This window comes from Triturus cristatus, chromosome 1_1 (genome assembly GCF_964204655.1).
Source record: "Triturus cristatus chromosome 1_1, aTriCri1.1, whole genome shotgun sequence".
Lineage (NCBI taxonomy): Eukaryota > Metazoa > Chordata > Amphibia > Caudata > Salamandridae > Triturus > Triturus cristatus.
In genome coordinates this window covers 98,894,038-98,911,058 of record NC_140579.1, presented here as the reverse complement: position 1 = coordinate 98,911,058, position 17,021 = coordinate 98,894,038, and the positions used below count along the sequence as shown (strand labels likewise).

At 45.2% G+C, this 17,021-nt stretch overlaps 1 protein-coding gene across 1 annotated transcript in view; it reads left to right on the top strand.

The window, feature by feature from the left end:
• Nucleotides 1–17,021, top strand: part of LOC146869616 (E3 ubiquitin-protein ligase TRIM39-like) — a 273,031-nt gene that overhangs the window by 67,341 nt on the left and 188,669 nt on the right. Inside the window, exon 2 of the mRNA XM_085608690.1 lies at nt 5,562–5,657. Within this exon, the coding sequence (XP_085464816.1) occupies nt 5,562–5,657 (96 nt within the window). The remainder of the gene's footprint in view (nt 1–5,561; nt 5,658–17,021) is intronic.

The following is a 17,021-nucleotide window of genomic DNA, read 5'->3' as shown; positions in this document are numbered from 1 at the left end:
CTTGTCAGGGGAAGGGGCTACACTCCTAAAATAACCCCTGCTCACCCCCTTGGTAGCTTGGCATGAGCAGGCAGGCTTATCTCAGAGGCAGCGTGTAAAGCATTTGTGATCAGACAGTAATACAGTGAAAACACTACAAATGGACACCACACAGGTTGAGAAAATAAGTAATCTGTACTAGACTTATGACAAGACCAAACGACAAAAATCCACAATAGTGTAGTCAAAAATAGACTTTAAAATGGTAGGAAATAGCTCACTTCACTTAAGATTGCAAATGCAATACTTGACTCTCAAAGTACCTTGGATGCGCAACGCAAAACAAACAAAAGGGTCGCAGGGAAGGTGATGCGTCGGTTCACTCAGGGGAGTGGATGTGTTGGTTCCTTACTGCTGCGCAGGGGGAGTTGAGGCTCGCTTTCTTACTGTGTGGGGAGTTGATGCACCGGTTTCCTACTGTGATCCGATGCGCTGACGCTCCAGTGCGATGCGACAATTGCGTCTTGGTTAGAATGCGACAACGTAGATGCGATGCGTGCACGCCCGACGGCCGTTTGGCGACTCAGTGATCTTCTGAGCCATGACAGGCCCTGTGACACTCTTCTCCGGTGATGCAACGGCGACCTCTGCGACAGCGGCACGCTTCTCCGGTGATGTGACGCGCTTTGGTGATGCGATGGCGACAAATGCAGCAGCGGCACGCTTCCTCGGCAATGCGATGGCAACTGCTGCGGTGGAGACACGCTTCTTCATTGAGTCGCGCTTCCAGCTCCCAGCGACACGCAGTCTCTCAGAAGGCCCAGCACAATAGCAGGCACTTCAATTCCCAACAAGGGAATTCAGGGGGAGCTGGTGATGAGGTCTTGTATCCTTGAGACTTCAGGCAGGAGGTAAGTTCAAAGTTCAATCCCTTGGAGATCTTCTTCAAGATAATGAAAGCACACTTAGTCCTCTTCTCCTTTCTTTGGCAATGAAGCAACCCATGCAGGCCAACCCCCAAACAGCACTCAGCACAGGGGTAGTGTTGGAAGGTGGGTTATGGGTAGGGGCAAATGTAGGTCTGCCACTGGCAATAAGGCCACTAACACATAATAGGACCCAGCATAGGTCTTAGAAAATTATTCCCATGCTCAACCCTTGGTAACGTGGCTGCGAGCAGACAGGCTTTACTTCAAAGACAGGTATGTAAAGCATTCAAAAACACCATTTCAGTAAATAATTAAGACACAACACAAAATAAAAATCCAACACCAATTTATAAAAATAGGTAATATTTGTATCTTTTAAATGACACCAAAACGAAAAAAATCCACTGTAGGGAACCAGAGTTATGAATTTTTAAAGATTAGTCACTTTCTAGTGCTTAGAAACCAACAGTGCCCCTTTTAGTCATTTCGTTTTCTCTGACAGGGACACACCTTTAGAAAAGGTTCTGGAGAATACCTCACCACTGTGTAGCCTTCTCCAGCAGGCGGGGTCCAGTTAGAACTCCTTCCTGAAGTTCTGCTTGCGGGTCCCAAAGTATCCAACACACAGTCCAAGGTTCTGGAATCTCCAAGAGGGTCCTTGAAAGTGTGAAACTTCAATTCCGCAATCCACTTGAACAAAACCCTTTCAAATCCACTGGTACTCCAGGCTGGGGATTCTTTGTGGGGATGTCCAGGTGAGCTCTGTTAACCTGTAGCTTGCAGGGAGTCTACTTCTTAGTCCTTTTGTAGCAAGGTAATCCACAGGGCTGCAGTTTTCAGATGGCGCAGTTTTCAGAGGTCAGACCTTAGAAGTCTTTGCACAGCAGAACTTCTCAGCAGGGCACGTCTTGCTTCAAGTAAGTTTCAAGCAGCAGATCTGGAGGGCTCTGCCCCTCTCAGATACTTATTCAAAATTCTCTGGGTCAAGCCACAGGTCACTTCTGACCAATGAAAGCAGGGTAACTCCTCATAGTTATGACCACATCCGGTAGAGTGTGGCATTATGTTGTCCCAGAGTGCATCTTTCTTCCAAATCCATAATGGCTGATTTTCCAGCAAGGAGGTAAGAGCTGGCTAAACACACCCCCTGGGATGGCTTATTTCCATGGACTCTCCCCCTACCATCTGCACATACCTTCCTTAAGCCTAGCCCTGACTCTGGGTCAAGAGTGTCAAAGTGAAACTGAAACCCAGGCGTCCCCTCTGCCTTTGAAGAGCATAGTTTACGACTCCACCTCCTGGCCTGGCATACATTATAGACCAGCACACTGCCCTCCCAGCAGAGTGGTTCTTTATCACCTCTTCAAAGCAGCCTGGCTAATCCACTTATCTCTGACCAATCAGGGCAGACCACTGGAAGGCTGAATTTGGACTACAAACAAGAAAGTCTTATAACTTCTTGTATGTACACGTTAGCAGAAATTCAACAATATAATATTGTTGGATTTACTACTACCATTCTGGGAAGTCTTTGAATGGTCCGGCTAGTCCTCTCCTCTCAATATTTATTAATCAATAACTTCCTACCATGTTAACCTATGGGCCACGGGGTTTGCAATGGGGAAAATGACTGGGGTCAGTTTTCTAGCACCAGGGCTTATAAAAACATATTTTATAAGTATTTCCCTAATCTCTACAGGACCCCCACCCCCTGTGCAACTAAGGGAGACTTTAGGGGTTCTGAATCTGCAGAAATATTGCATATCTTTCTTAACCAGGTTTTCTAGCATCAAAGTCGAATTTGAGCAGCTCTTTACTTTTTAAAAGCAGTCCTGGCAACCAGGGCTGGTTTTAAACTGACCCCAGGCTTCAGCAGAGCACACATGCAAGTGCAGAAAAGCTGCTGGCCTCTAAACTGCCATGCGCCAGGATACCGGGGACCTCTAAGTAGTTTCAATCCCCTGCCATATTATATATAAATCTAATGTGTTCCTTTCAGCTTGGCACTGGCCCTGGGCCTGGTTAGGCAGAGCCCAGGGTCAGTCAGAGTCTGTTACCACCAGTTCCAGTCAGCAAAAAGTTGGGGGGTGCCCAGGGCACAGGATGACTTTGCAACAGGTAGTCTCCTCCTTCAACATCCTGGTTCTTCTCCTCACCAAAGGTTTGTCTTGATTCCCAGAAGTGATTAAGAGTTCTGAGGTCTGGGTCCCCCTCTTTATACACACAAGTCCTTTGTCTCTGAAGGCAGAGAGTGTCTGTACCTAGTCCAAACAAGTTCTGGGTGCATTCTGCCAGTGCACAACTTCTTCCTTTGTCAGTGTGGGCCAGGGTCATCAGATGCACCACAGGAGGATGAGGCAGCTTTGTGGAAGGCAGGCTTAGCCCTAGTCAGGCCCAGGTGCTACTCCTCCCACCACTCTCAATGCAGATAGGCCTATTCAGCCTAGTGCTAAGTCACCCTGCCTCCTGGAGCCACCCCCAGCCCCTGTCATTCACAAACCAGATATGCAATACACAACCTAGCAGAGGCAGGCTGGATGGTTAGGCGAGAAAATTCCTACTTTCTAGAAATTGTATTTTCAAACACAGAATGTTAAAACCAATTTCACTAAAAGATGTATTTTTTCATTCTGAGTTCAGGCATACTAAAATCGTTTTTCTACCATGTTCCCTGGGTCAGTTATGATTATAAGATGTTATAATGAAAACTGCCTATTCTGGCCTATGGGGACAGGTAGCCTTGCAATAGTGAAAAACGAAATTGGCTGTAATTCACTCTCAGTACATGCCATACACACCAGGGCATGTCCTAATGCACCCTGCCCCTGGGCCTACCTTAGGGGTTTCTGATATGAAGAAAATTGAAGGTTTAGGGACTGGCAAGTGGGTGCACTTACCAAGTCAACATGGCAGCACTAGGCTGCACACAGGCTGTGCAATGGCAGGGCTGAGCCACAGCTTACAAGCTGCTCCGGTGGGTGGCACAATCAGTGCTGCAAGTCAACCAGCAGCATTTGATTTACAAGCCAAGGGCACACACGGTGCACTGTACTAGGGTCTGATAAGTAAATCAAATAAGCCAATCATGGAGTCACTAATCCATTACAACCATTTACAATAGGGAGCACTTGCACTTCGGCACTGAATAGCACTGGCAAAGTGCCCAAAGCATCTAGACCAGCAAAACATGTAAAAAACACAGGAGGCAACAGCACAAACATGGAAGGGAGACCCACGCCAATGGTGCCAGGTCTAACACTTGCGATAAAGGGTACCCCCCTCTTGAGCCTCCTCCAGTCGCAAAAACCTTGACCACTCGACCCCCCCCCCCCACCTGCAGAACCGTCATCCAGCCCTGGTGTTATATCGTGAAGAAAATGGGCTGGTACGGGCGCCTGACACAGACAACCTCTCTGTGGCAGGGTATCTACCTGCGACCTGTCGCCGAGCTTCCAGGCTTCCGAGCATGGAACCTCATTGGAATATCTACCCTGAGTGACATTCTGCTGGGACCCACTCAAATCTTTACAGCAACTGCAAATAGAATACCACTTGCACTGGACACAGTTTTACTAATATCAGCAGCTGAGACTCGCCCTGACTCCCCTAATCTGCTCGCTTGGAGGTCTACCAGAATTTGACCCCCTAGAGGGACGTTTACTAATGGGGGATCTTGTCACGCATAGGATCCGGCAAATCTGCAAGACACTGACTACCGATACCCAAGCCACACTACACTAACCCCGGGTAGCGTGGGAAGCCGACATCCCCGACCCTACAGATGATGACTGAACTGAGACTCTAGATAGTCCTGAGATGCCACTATAGCCACACGATACCGCCTAATTCAGTTAAAATACCTCCACTGAGCGTACTACACCCTCTCCCGCCGCTGGAGGATCGGCGTTATCCCCCATATGTCTGAGATGCGGAGAATCGGAGGGGACTTTCCTATACATGGTCTTGAGCTGTGGGGCACTGCAACCATGTTGGCATAAAATATCTTCTTGTCTGGGTTGGGTCCTATCCTGGCATCTTCCATTCGATCCCAAGCTTTTCTTACTTCACAGCACCGAGGGGATAGGAGGAAATCGCTATTAACCACATCTACTACTTTTGGGCCTCACACTTGCCAAGCGGGGCATTGCCCAAATGTGGACGGGTACCTCCCTGCCATCAATGGGGGGGGGGGGGGTGGAGAAAGGCCATGGACAGCATGGAGGCTGAAATCGCGGTGTACCAGGCTCGTGGTTGTCCACAAAAACATAGGAAAATATGGTCTCACTCGGCAACATACCGCGGCACAGACCTGCCTCCTCTGCCGCCATCAGACCCTCACTAAACCAGGCAATCAAATCAAACTTGACCATATTTAGGTAAGATGAGTCGCTCTGTCATCTAAACATGTACACCTGGACATTTTACTTACAGTGGAACATGTAGTAACCTGTGCCAAGTTTAGTTATTGGGCCTGTATGTTCACAGGCAATGTTGTTGTTTGAATATAATTGGTACCATCTCATAAACTGTATCCGAAATATATGCCTCGAGCACCGCCCGTTATGTACCGTCAAAGTCAATAAAATTTGTTAATAATAAAAAAGACTGCACTCCATATATCTACACTTATTTCTTGCACTCTCATCTCTGCAGGTAAAACTTCAAGAGTGGCTGCGTCTTCTGAAGAAAGAGGAAAAGAATATTCAGGAATCTACATTCAAGGAAGAGGAACAATATAAAACCATGAGGGTGAGCGGCTGCAGTGAGTGCTGTGTCTCTGTTGTCTGTATATGTCCATGCCCATGTCTTTTTGTGACCTCTTGGAGTTCAAGAACACAGAGGCTGATGAGTCACCCTACAAACTGGGTCATGGTCCCCACCAAATAAATATACTGATGGGAGTCACTGCACTTGCATATTGGGGCTGAAATCGGCCAAGGGCTCATCCTAAAAAAATCATAAAATCAAGAATTACTCTTCTGATCCTAAGGTAGTACTTACATACTCACACGTTGTGTGTTAGAGTATGTGTGCACAGGTGTGGCATTATCTGGCTGTGAGTACATACCAGTGTGTGTGTGTGTGTGTGTGTGTGCGCGTGTATGTGTGTGCGCGTGTGTGTGTGTGTGCATGTGTGTGTGCGTGCATGTTAACACTGTACTTGCGTATGTGGATGCCTCTCTATGGGTTTGCGTATCGCAAGGTTTGATATATGAATAAGTCTTGAGTTACACAACCGTGAGATTTTATATGCATCTATGTGTGAGTATATATATGCATGGATGTGTGAGTCTGCATGCATGGACTGAAGATATCCATATGTGAGTTTGTACAAGATTTGTGTGTGTCTGCACATTAATGTGTGCATCTGCATGAGTGTACCTCTGGGTGTGTGTATGCATGGATCCGGAGTTATCCATCTGTGAGAATATACATGCATCTGTGTGTGAGTATATGTATGCATGAATGTGTGCCTCTGTGAGTCTGTGCATGCATGGCCTGAAGATATCCACCTGTGAGTCTTTACAAGGTTTGTGTGAGAGTGTGCACATTAATGTATGCATCTGCATGAGTGTGTACCTCAGGGTGTGTGTATGCATGGATCTGGAGTTATACATCTGTGAGACTTTATATGCATTTGTGTGTGAGTGTATATATATGCATGGGTGCGTGCCTTTATGAGTCTGTGCATGCATGGCCTGAGGATATCCATATGTGAGTCTTTACAAGGTTTGTGTGTGAGTGTACATATTGATGTGTGCTTCTGTATGAGTGTGTACCTCTGTGGGTTGTGTAAGTGTCAAGAATTCCTGTCATACTGTGGAAATATGGATTTTTCCGATCAGTTATGTCCCCTATCTTGGACCCCAACGGTTCTATGTGCATGTCACAAGTACATGTATGTTCCCTCCAGTTCCAGTTATGAAGACGCAAATACATGTGCGTCCACCGTCAAAATGCCCTCTGTCAGATCCGCCATGAATAGGCCGGATATTCCATTCCTAAATATGAAAGGCCACCGGCTTTATAAGGTTCACTTATGCCATTTTACAGTCCAGGCAAGTAGGCCCTGATTCTGTCATCAAACTCCTCTTGCTTTCTGCCTCTGAAAACTCCAGTTCGGGCCTGCATCTGTGACCATGAACTTTGTCTCATTCTCTGCGCGGCTCACGAAGCCTGACATCAGCCTATGCTCTGCCAAGAACTGTATTTCGCCTTCGAGTTATCTGCTTCCCCCTCAGCCGATGCATTCCTGTCTAGTAGTTTAAGTAAACATTCTTCCAGCTACCGAGCAAAAGGCTCGACTTCTCTGTCCTCATGCAAGTAATTCATAGCCCTGTTACCATGGAATATTCCTACCCCCTCGCTTTCAGTGTAGACACTTAGACGCTTGTACACGCACGCACAGTCAGTATAGAATAGATTCTGTCCGAGAGTCCTTCTTTTGTGGATAACATAGTTCTTTAAACATAGGATGTTAGATATGATTTGGGATTAGGTTGACTTGACCCCCCAGACTTTTTGTCTCCACATGTAGAGCTAAATGTCAAGTCCCCTTCACCCCCTAGTTGCACGTCAATCACACGTCATACTGCTGCGCGCGCATCTATGCCAAGTATTATCTTATAGATCCACCTATATGTGACATCATAACCAATTATGTTCCTTTTTACTCCTTATTACACCCATTTTTTGGTTACGCAGATAAATCGTCATTTTCCTTATCAATTGTTACGCCTATTGCATTCGCTTCATTGTAATGTATGTACTATAAAGGTTACTTCTTGTCAATAAAGTATGTACTTCACTTCCTGAACCTCCGTGGTGATGGGACTTGGAGCAACCGATTATAATCGATCATTGGAATAAAGCCCATTCCGAACCTCTAATACCACGGATTCTGCCTCTCATTTTACTGAGCTATTTAATTATGTTTCTGTATCAAATTAAGTCCAGGTAAAGGAAAATTATTTACCACATGAATGGCGCCCGAACAGGGACACTTTCTCATCTCACGCGCCGGCGGTGAGTTGCAGGCCCGGTCTCCTGCCCCAGCTGGACGGACATTAACGCGTACCAGCAGGATTTCCTGTATCTCCCTCCGGTCAAGCGGGGGCGACTGAGACTGCGATCAACACCCAGACGAGGCGGTGAGAAGTGCAAAGTATCCCGACCAGAGCCTAGCTGAGAGAGCAAGATCCGAGGTATACAGAGACCCACCAGTTCGAAGTCAAGCCCAGTGTCCGACGAGTCGAGTCGAGTCCAGTCCGGTTCAAGTTCAAGTTACCGAGGCCTTCCGTTTCCGAAGCTACCCGGTGAGTACCATTGCTGGGGAGGCATTTCTGACGTGCACATAGGTTGTGCCGGTCAAGACGGGTTTGGGTACACAAATCCGGTCTGCACTGTTTTAGCAGTGTATCTGTACTGTTTAGCAGTATATCAAGTATTCCGAAGTATCTAGTTATTGTCAAGAATTAAGCTTGGTGATTAGTTATGCAGACGATCATCATTGTTGGTTATTTTAAAGGTTAAAAATGTTTTAATGTTTAATGTTTAATGTGTTAAACGTCCTGCATATTGTGGTATGAATGGTTGTTCATTATTGTGCTTTTGTATTAAGTGTGTTCAAGATTAAGTATCGGATCAGTTGTCAATATGCCGCTCTTTTCGAAATTAAGACAGATCACTACTAGAAAAGGGGTTCTCGAAGAAGCCGTCCCTATTCCTCCTAGGGACACTCCAGGGCACTTCATGTATCACAAACATGGCTTAGACGCTATATTATTTCTTGATTTATGGGTAGACTACACCAAGGGATTACCAGAAAGTCAGAGGTGGCCCGCAGCGGGAACCTGGGATGCAGAGTGCATCATGAAAGTCGAGGAAGAGTTATGGAAAAGGAAAGTCAGACAGTCACAGAAAGACGCCGTTGAGTTATGGCGTAAAGAATCTCATAGACGCACAGAAAAAGCACGTAGACAGGAAGAAAAGAATAAAGAAAGTTCAAATAAAGTTCGAGAAAATCTATTAATTGAGGAAGGTATCCGAGTGAAATCAGAACAAGTAGACAGACAAAGAAACGCCCTTATGAATGGTATGTATCCCCTTCTGGCCGAAGGATTACCTAAGGCTACTCCAGAAATACCGAAAGACTTGCCACCCCCATTGTTCCCAATAAAGGTACATCCTAAGGGGCATCCTAAAACCGCAGAAGATGTTTTTCTTTCCTCATATTTAGATGACGCAGCTCCCGAATATGCTAATTCCGCCCCGCATAGACCGCATACCAGGGAGGTCCAACGCCAAGATCCAGCACCCGTATCCCTACAGCAACAAATCGAGTCACAAGTTCTGGCAAGCACATCTGTTTCTGCATCCGCTCCTACAGCTACTTCTATAGCTGTGTCCACACCTGTAGTTGCTGTGTCACGTTCGACGAATCCTTTCACACCCGACACCCCAGATGGGGCCACGGGAGGTGCTACCAATATCTTTTCTACGCCACCCAGAATAAATAAACTTACTTTTCAAGAGTCAGCACATTCACGTACACCCAAACTGAAGATTGGGGTACAATTTCAGCCTGTAAACAGAAGCAAGATGAAGACACTAGTGATTACTATGCCCGATTTGAAAAATGTTTTGGTATAAATAGTGGCATAAAAGCAAGTAGCGAATCATACCCACATCTGTTTGTAACAAAATTAGTAGAAAATGCCCTGCCACCAGTAAAGAATAGAGTATTAAAATTCGAGAGTACCTGGCAAGGTAACACTCCATCACAAATGTTACAAATGTTACAGTACCATCACAATAGAATTAGAGAGGAACAAGAACATGAACACAGACGCATGAAAGACACGAAAATGAAAATGTTAGTTTCCCAGACAGTTCCAGCTGAAGGACATAAAAAGGGTATGACACATTCCGATTCAGCAGGACCTGTAAAAGGGACATGCAATTATTGTAAAAAGCCAGGTCATTATGTACACGATTGTCCAGTTTTAAAACATAATATCGCCATAGGTAAAACACAAGAAAGACCACGGCCATTTAGACAAGAGCAGAATGAACAAGGAGCTCTGCAGCATGCCCAGGCCATGCCAGCCGCACAACAGCCAATACAGTTTGTGCCAGCTGCACCACCGTTGCCTGTTGCTGCCACACAGACAACAACACGACAAATGTATCAGACCGCACAGTATGAATATCCTGAGTATCAGCGTTACGCATGAACTAGCCTAGAGAGGGAAGTTGATTTACCCCTTATCGAGATTCCTGTAGATCAAGAAGGACCTTATGTACATAGTGAATTATTAGGCCAAGATAGGAAATTTTTACTCGATACAGGGGCAAGTCGAACAACTATAAAACGTAGTGAAGTTCCAGGGGCACCCCTCTCAGGCTCACAGAATATTTCCCTTGGTTTTTCAGGAAAACCTATTGTTAATGAAGTGTCACAACCTCTGCCACTTACGATAGGACCTCTGACCCGAACTACAGATTTATTGCTTACTAAATCATGTCCAGAAAACTTGCTAGGAATAAAAACATTGAAAGCTCTAGGAGCCATAATATGTTGTTCTCCGGAAGGAGTAAGGTTGTTTTTACGTGATTTTAAAGGTCACTATGTGTCTAGAGACATGGATCCCCGACTGCAGACTTTACCTACACGTCTATGGGCACAAGGCCCTACTGATGTTGGTTGCATGAATATTACACCATATAGAGTCACATTAAAGGCAGGAGTGGTGCTACCACGAATGCGACAATACAAGTTACCACCAGATGCTGTAGTGGCTTTACTACAAATCATTGACGAGCTTATTGCCCAAGGAGTAGTTGTAGAAACAGACTCCAATGTATGTAATTCACCGATAATTTCGATTCTTAAACGAACAGATCCTAAGGCCCCGCCAGTATATCGATTGGTTATTGATCTGCGCGAGTTAAACAAATGCATTGTGCCACAATTTCCTGTGGTCCCAGATATCTCGTCATTACTGACAGCTATTGATTCCGAAGCAACATTCTTTACTGTAATTGATCTCAAGAATGCCTTTTTCAGCGTCCCAATAGATCCGGAAAGCCAATATTTGTTCGGATTTAGTTTAAATGGACGTAGCTTTAAATTCTCACGCGCACCTCAAGGATTTACAGAAAGCCCCAGCATCTATAGCCAAGCACTGAAACGAGAACTCGATAGTATCCACATGCCAGTTAACACTGCTCTGCTTCAATACGTCGATGATCTGCTGATCACCGCGAGAAGCGAACCGGAATGTGAAAAAGCATCACTGACAGTTTTACAATTTCTAGCCGAAAAGGGGCACAAGGTGTCCCCTTCTAAGCTGCAATTCTGTGTCCAGCGAGTAGTTTATCTTGGACACTCGCTGTCCAAGGAGGGAAGGCAGCTTACACCCGACCGCATTCAGTTAATAGCTAACATGCCAATACCCAAGACACAAAAGGAGGTACGGGCTTTCATAGGCCTCACTTCATATTGTAGGCAGTGGATCCCTCAGTATGCATTTCTAGCAAAACCACTCATTCAGTTGACAACACAGGAGGCAGCCACATCGACTGTTCTCCCTTGGACTCAAGAACATACACAAGCTTTTGAAAGCCTAAAGAAAGCTTTATGTCAAGCACCTGTTTTAGCAACACCATGTTACAGAAAACAGTTTACACTTTTTGTTACAGAACGCGAAGGTACTGCCTTGTCAGTACTCACACAGGAACAAGCAGGAGCACACAAACCATGTGCTTATTTTTCTAGTACATTAGATCCAGTAGCTCAGGCTTTGCCTGCATGCCTGAAATCAGTAGCAGCGACAGCTTTAGCAATCAGACAAAGCGATGCCATAGTGTTAGGACATCCATTGACAGTTCAAGTACCACACACAGTAGAGGTCCTTGTAAATAGAACGCAAACACAACACTTGACTATAGCGCGACTTACAGGGTATGAACTTACATTGTTTCAGCCACATATAGAAATCAGACGCTGTAACACATTGAATCCTGCCACACTTTTGCCAGTAACCGGAACAGACCCACTAGCTCATGACTGTATTGAAGTTATTACTATAACGACAAAACCCAGACAAGACTTGACAGATGTCCCATTGTCAGATCCAGACCTGACGTTGTATGTAGATGGTTCATGTATGAGAACAAGTACAGGAGAGTTAGTGGCTGCTTACGCAGTCACCACAGATACTGAAGTCATTGAAACTAATCGTATAAATACTTTGTCAGCTCAAGCCGCAGAGCTCATCGCTCTGACACAAGCCTGTATTCAAGCCACAAATAAAAAAGTCAACATATACACTGATTCACGTTATGCATTCGGAGTTGTACATGACTTCGGCGTGCTGTGGCGAGAGAGAGGTTATTTAACTTCCCACGGTGCCCACATTCAGCACGGACCCCTCATTCATGCCTTATTAGATGCAATACATCTACCCACTGCAATATCAATTATGAAATGTAAGGCTCATACGAAGGTTACTGATATCATTTCCCAAGGCAATGATCTAGCCGACAGAACAGCTAAACAGACTGCTCAAACTCAAACCCCCGACATGACAAAGACAATAGTCCCGACACCGACACATTGTATGACAGTTAAAGATCCTACCCTTGACGTAATTGACATACAGACACATGCTACACCAGACGAAATAAAGAAATGGACTGAATTAGGAGGGATCCAAACGGACCAAGGATGGATGATGAAGGAAAAGTCTGTATGGTTCCTTCCTGATTCAATGGTCCAAGTTATAATTAACACTATACATAGTCCAGCGCATCTAGGAGAAAAAGCTATGCTAGACAGCATTCAACACATTTGGTTCAATAAACATTTACGAGCAGCAGCCAAACAAAAGGTCCGTACCTGTATGATCTGTTGCCAGTTCAACCCAGGAAAAAGCGTTCCCGTAGAACAGGGTGGATTTCATCCTCCTGACCACCCTTTTGAAGTCCTCCAGATGGATTATATCCAGATGGAACGATGTCGAGGATTCAAATATGTTCTCGTAGTTGTCTGCGCTCTGTCCCGTTGGACGGAGGCATACCCGGTTTCAGATTACACTGCCCCGACTACTGCCAAACAGTTGGTTCGAGAATTCTTCCCACGATACGGTTTACCACGTGTTGTCTACTCAGATAACGGCCAGCCGTTCTCATCCGAATTAATGAAACATGTTTCACTTCTGCTAGGATATCAGTGGAAATTCCACTGTGTTCGACACCCCGAGGCAGCAGGTCTCGTAGAAAGACATAATCAGATACTGAAAATCAGACTGTCCAAAATATGCAGAGAGAAAGGTGTCGACTGGATAGTAGCATTACCAGTTGCACTCTTTTACATGAGAATGGTAGCACACTCTCGAACAGGGCTATCCCCGTATGAGGTGATCTTCGGCAGACCACCAAATATGTGGGGGACGCCCATACCACGCAAAATAACTGATATTGACTGTAATATGCTGACAGATTACTTGGCTTCCTTGATGTCTGCACTACAATCTTGTCGTTCACAGGTTGCTGCAGCATTTCCCGACAACACTGAGGTGAAACCCCATGACGTAGTTCCGGGTGATTTCGTGTTTGTGAAAAATTTCGACCGAAAGACTCAGCTGGAGCCCAGGTGGAAGACACCCAAGTTGGTTCTGCTGACCACAAGAACAGCCGTGAAGATCGAGGGCCGCAAGGGCTGGATTCATTCAAGTCATATCAAGAAATTTCATGGACAATCCTCGGATATAGACATTGTGCCCTGCACTCCCTCACAGACTGATTCAAAACTTCCTTTGGTTGAAAAGACTGAAACCGAACTCTATAAAGCTAAATTGAGGCCTAGAACGTCAGACGATTTGATTGTTTAAGTCCTCTCCTAGGTGAAGCGGTTGAATCTGTCTCTGACATGTATCCTCTAGACCTGAATCATGGACAGTCGCGAAAAATGATGAAACGACAGGCGTATTGTAAATCACTGCGTAGCCATTGCATAGTGACATTAATAATCTTGTTTTTCTTGAGTCTTTTAATAATTACTGCAAGCATATTGTTGCACATATATTACCCTATTTCTAGACATGTTTATAATGTTACTGCTGAACATTCTTTTAGTGACTTACCTCCGCATGAATTGTCTTATAGACTTGCGCTGCGCAATAACACTTTCATTAGTATGTTACATCATTCCCATCAGACTAGTAATGCCACTAATTGTTGGGTGTGTGGCCGACTCCCTCCCTATCAGAATTATGAAGGAGTCCTGCCTTTCTTTCCACATCCGTTTACACATAATGGATCCTGTGGAGCATGGTTTAGTTTAATCAATTCCATAGACTCAGACACAGCAGTTTACCAAGATCATTGGGTATGGGGAAATCTGAACCTAGTTTTACTCAAGGTCTGCTACCCTGACAAGGAGGGTCGCCCCAAGAGTACAGGAACTGATCTAGAAAATGAAGTATATGGATTAGGTAATTTTACACCTAATCTCATGATTCTAAATGTCGTATCCGAAGTTGAACTAGTCTTGCCCACCATGTCAGTATTCCCAGCGAAGGGTGAATTATGTGTAAGAAAGGTTGGTTCCATACATATGGGCCATAGTAAATGCACTACTATAGTAGAATTCAGTGATCAAGGCAAATCTTCATTTAGAGCTTATCGCCACTCCTACTTTATATGTGGTCAGACTGCATATATGCGTCTACCTCTAGACTGGGATGGTACCTGCTACATTGCATTCCTTTTGCCACCTGTTTTCCTAGCTCCTCCTGATTATTACAGAAATATTCATTTAGTACACAACAGAGAGCGGAGAGATCTCCCAATTGTCGATTACACTGAAACAGCATGGGAAAAATACACAGATTTCAATAAAGGCATCTTTCCTTATATAGGTACTGTTACTAATAGTAAACTGATACGTAGATTAACTAGAACCCTTGAAGCAGTAGTGAATGAGACTATTTCCGCCTTAGGCAATTTAACGGAAGAGCAGTCTGCTATGCGGATTGTTGTGCTTCAAAATCGTCTTGTTCTTGACGTCATCCTGGCTGATAGGGGCGGAGCTTGTAGGGTCATCGGATCAAGCTGCTGCGTATTCATACCAGAAAATTCGCCATCTGTATATAAAGCCATCACTCGCCTTCATAAGATTGTAAACCAGATACACCAGAACCCAGGCACTTGGACTTGGTCCAGTTGGTTTTGGAGTGTGATATCAGCCTGGGGATGGAGAGTTTTATCCTTCCTAGGTATTGGCCTTCTCATACTATTCAGTTGCTGTCTATGTCTGCAATGTGGACCAGCGATTTGTGGTCTGTGTACCACATCGTGTATTCCACCACCAAGATTTCGTTCGTCCCGGAAGAAGAAAGAAGAACAAATGATGTTATATGAACAGATCAATGGATTGATGAAGATTGATATCTCTTAACGGGCAAGTAGGGGACGAGGAGGGAATGTGGAAATATGGATTTTTCCGATCAGTTATGTCCCCTATCTTGGACCCCAACGGTTCTATGTGCATGTCACAAGTACATGTATGTTCCCTCCAGTTCCAGTTATGAAGACGCAAATACATGTGCGTCCACCGTCAACATGCCCTCTGTCAGATCCGCCATGAATAGGCCGGATATTCCATTCCTAAATATGAAAGGCCACCGGCTTTATATGGTTCACTTATGCCATTTTACAGTCCAGGCAAGTAGGCCCTGATTCTGTCATCAAACTCCTCTTGCTTTCTGCCTCTGAAAACTCCAGTTCGAGCCTGCATCTGTGACCATGAACTTTGTCTCATTCTCTGCGCGGCTCACGAAGCCTGACATCAGCCTATGCTCTGCCAAGAACTGTATTTCGCCTTCGAGTTATCTGCTTCCCCCTCAGCCGATGCATTCCTGTCTAGTAGTTTAAGTAAACATTCTTCCAGCTACCGAGCAAAAGGCTCGACTTCTCTGTCCTCATGCAAGTAATTCATAGCCCTGTTACCATGGAATATTCCTACCCCCTCGCTTTCAGTGTAGACCAGAGGTCTTCAAACTTTTGGATGCCGAGACCCCCCTGTCAACATTTTGAGGCGTAAGGACCCCCTCTTGACAAAAATGTCTAAACCTGTTGACTAAATTGCATGGGATGAAAATGTAAATAAGGTTATGTGATGCCGCGTATTTTGGGATAGCATTGCTTCATTATTTTGATATTTGTTACACACAGTAACGCTGAGGAAAGATTTCACCCAATCAGTACCCATTTATAACCAAAATACAGCAATTATCATCAGAAAGATTTCAAGTCAACCTTTGTGAAGGGCCTTCCACTCTGCAGCAATACGTGCTGCCACATTAGAAGCTCACCTGGCCCTGACCGTAAGAAGCAGGGGTCCCTTAAAACCCTGGTGGTTTTGTGTAGAGTTAAGCCTTTTACCCATGCAGCTTTCCTCTCACCCCCTCCCTTCCATCCCTCTCTCCTCTCCTAACCCTGGATCCCTCTCTCACTTTGCAGGTCATTTTCTTTCACCCCTTTTTACAACTTCTGAACTCTCCCCATTCAACCTCTCACTTCACCTTTAATCACCTCTTGCCATTCTGTCCTTTCACTGCCCTCATCTCTAACAGTCTCTCACATGTATCTCATGGCCTCTCTGGCCCTGTCACCTCCCGTGCCCCTCAGCACTTCTCATTCACCTCGTCTCTTCATTCAAATTTTTGTCTATTTGTATCTTACACCTCTCCAGTCCCCCCATTCCTCTTTCACATCTCCCCTTTGTTCTAACAGAAGCCCTCACCTTTGGATCACACTCACTTCTTGCGTGTCCACTCTTCTCTTCGGCAATTCACATTTCTCCTCATCCCTGACCTCTTCAATCAAATTCTCTCACTCCCTTGCTGTCCTCTCTCATTTTGGGTGCGGATGCAAGTTCAGAATGGGATGAATGAATGTATGATTACTGATGGGCTTGTTTGAGTGAGTTGCATATTGAGTAGTGAGGGGGACAGGTGAGTGAAGTGTCACATGAGTGCAGGATGAGTAGTGTACTCGTGTGACTGCAGGTTGAGGTATAGTGTGAGCAGGACAAGTGCATTTTGA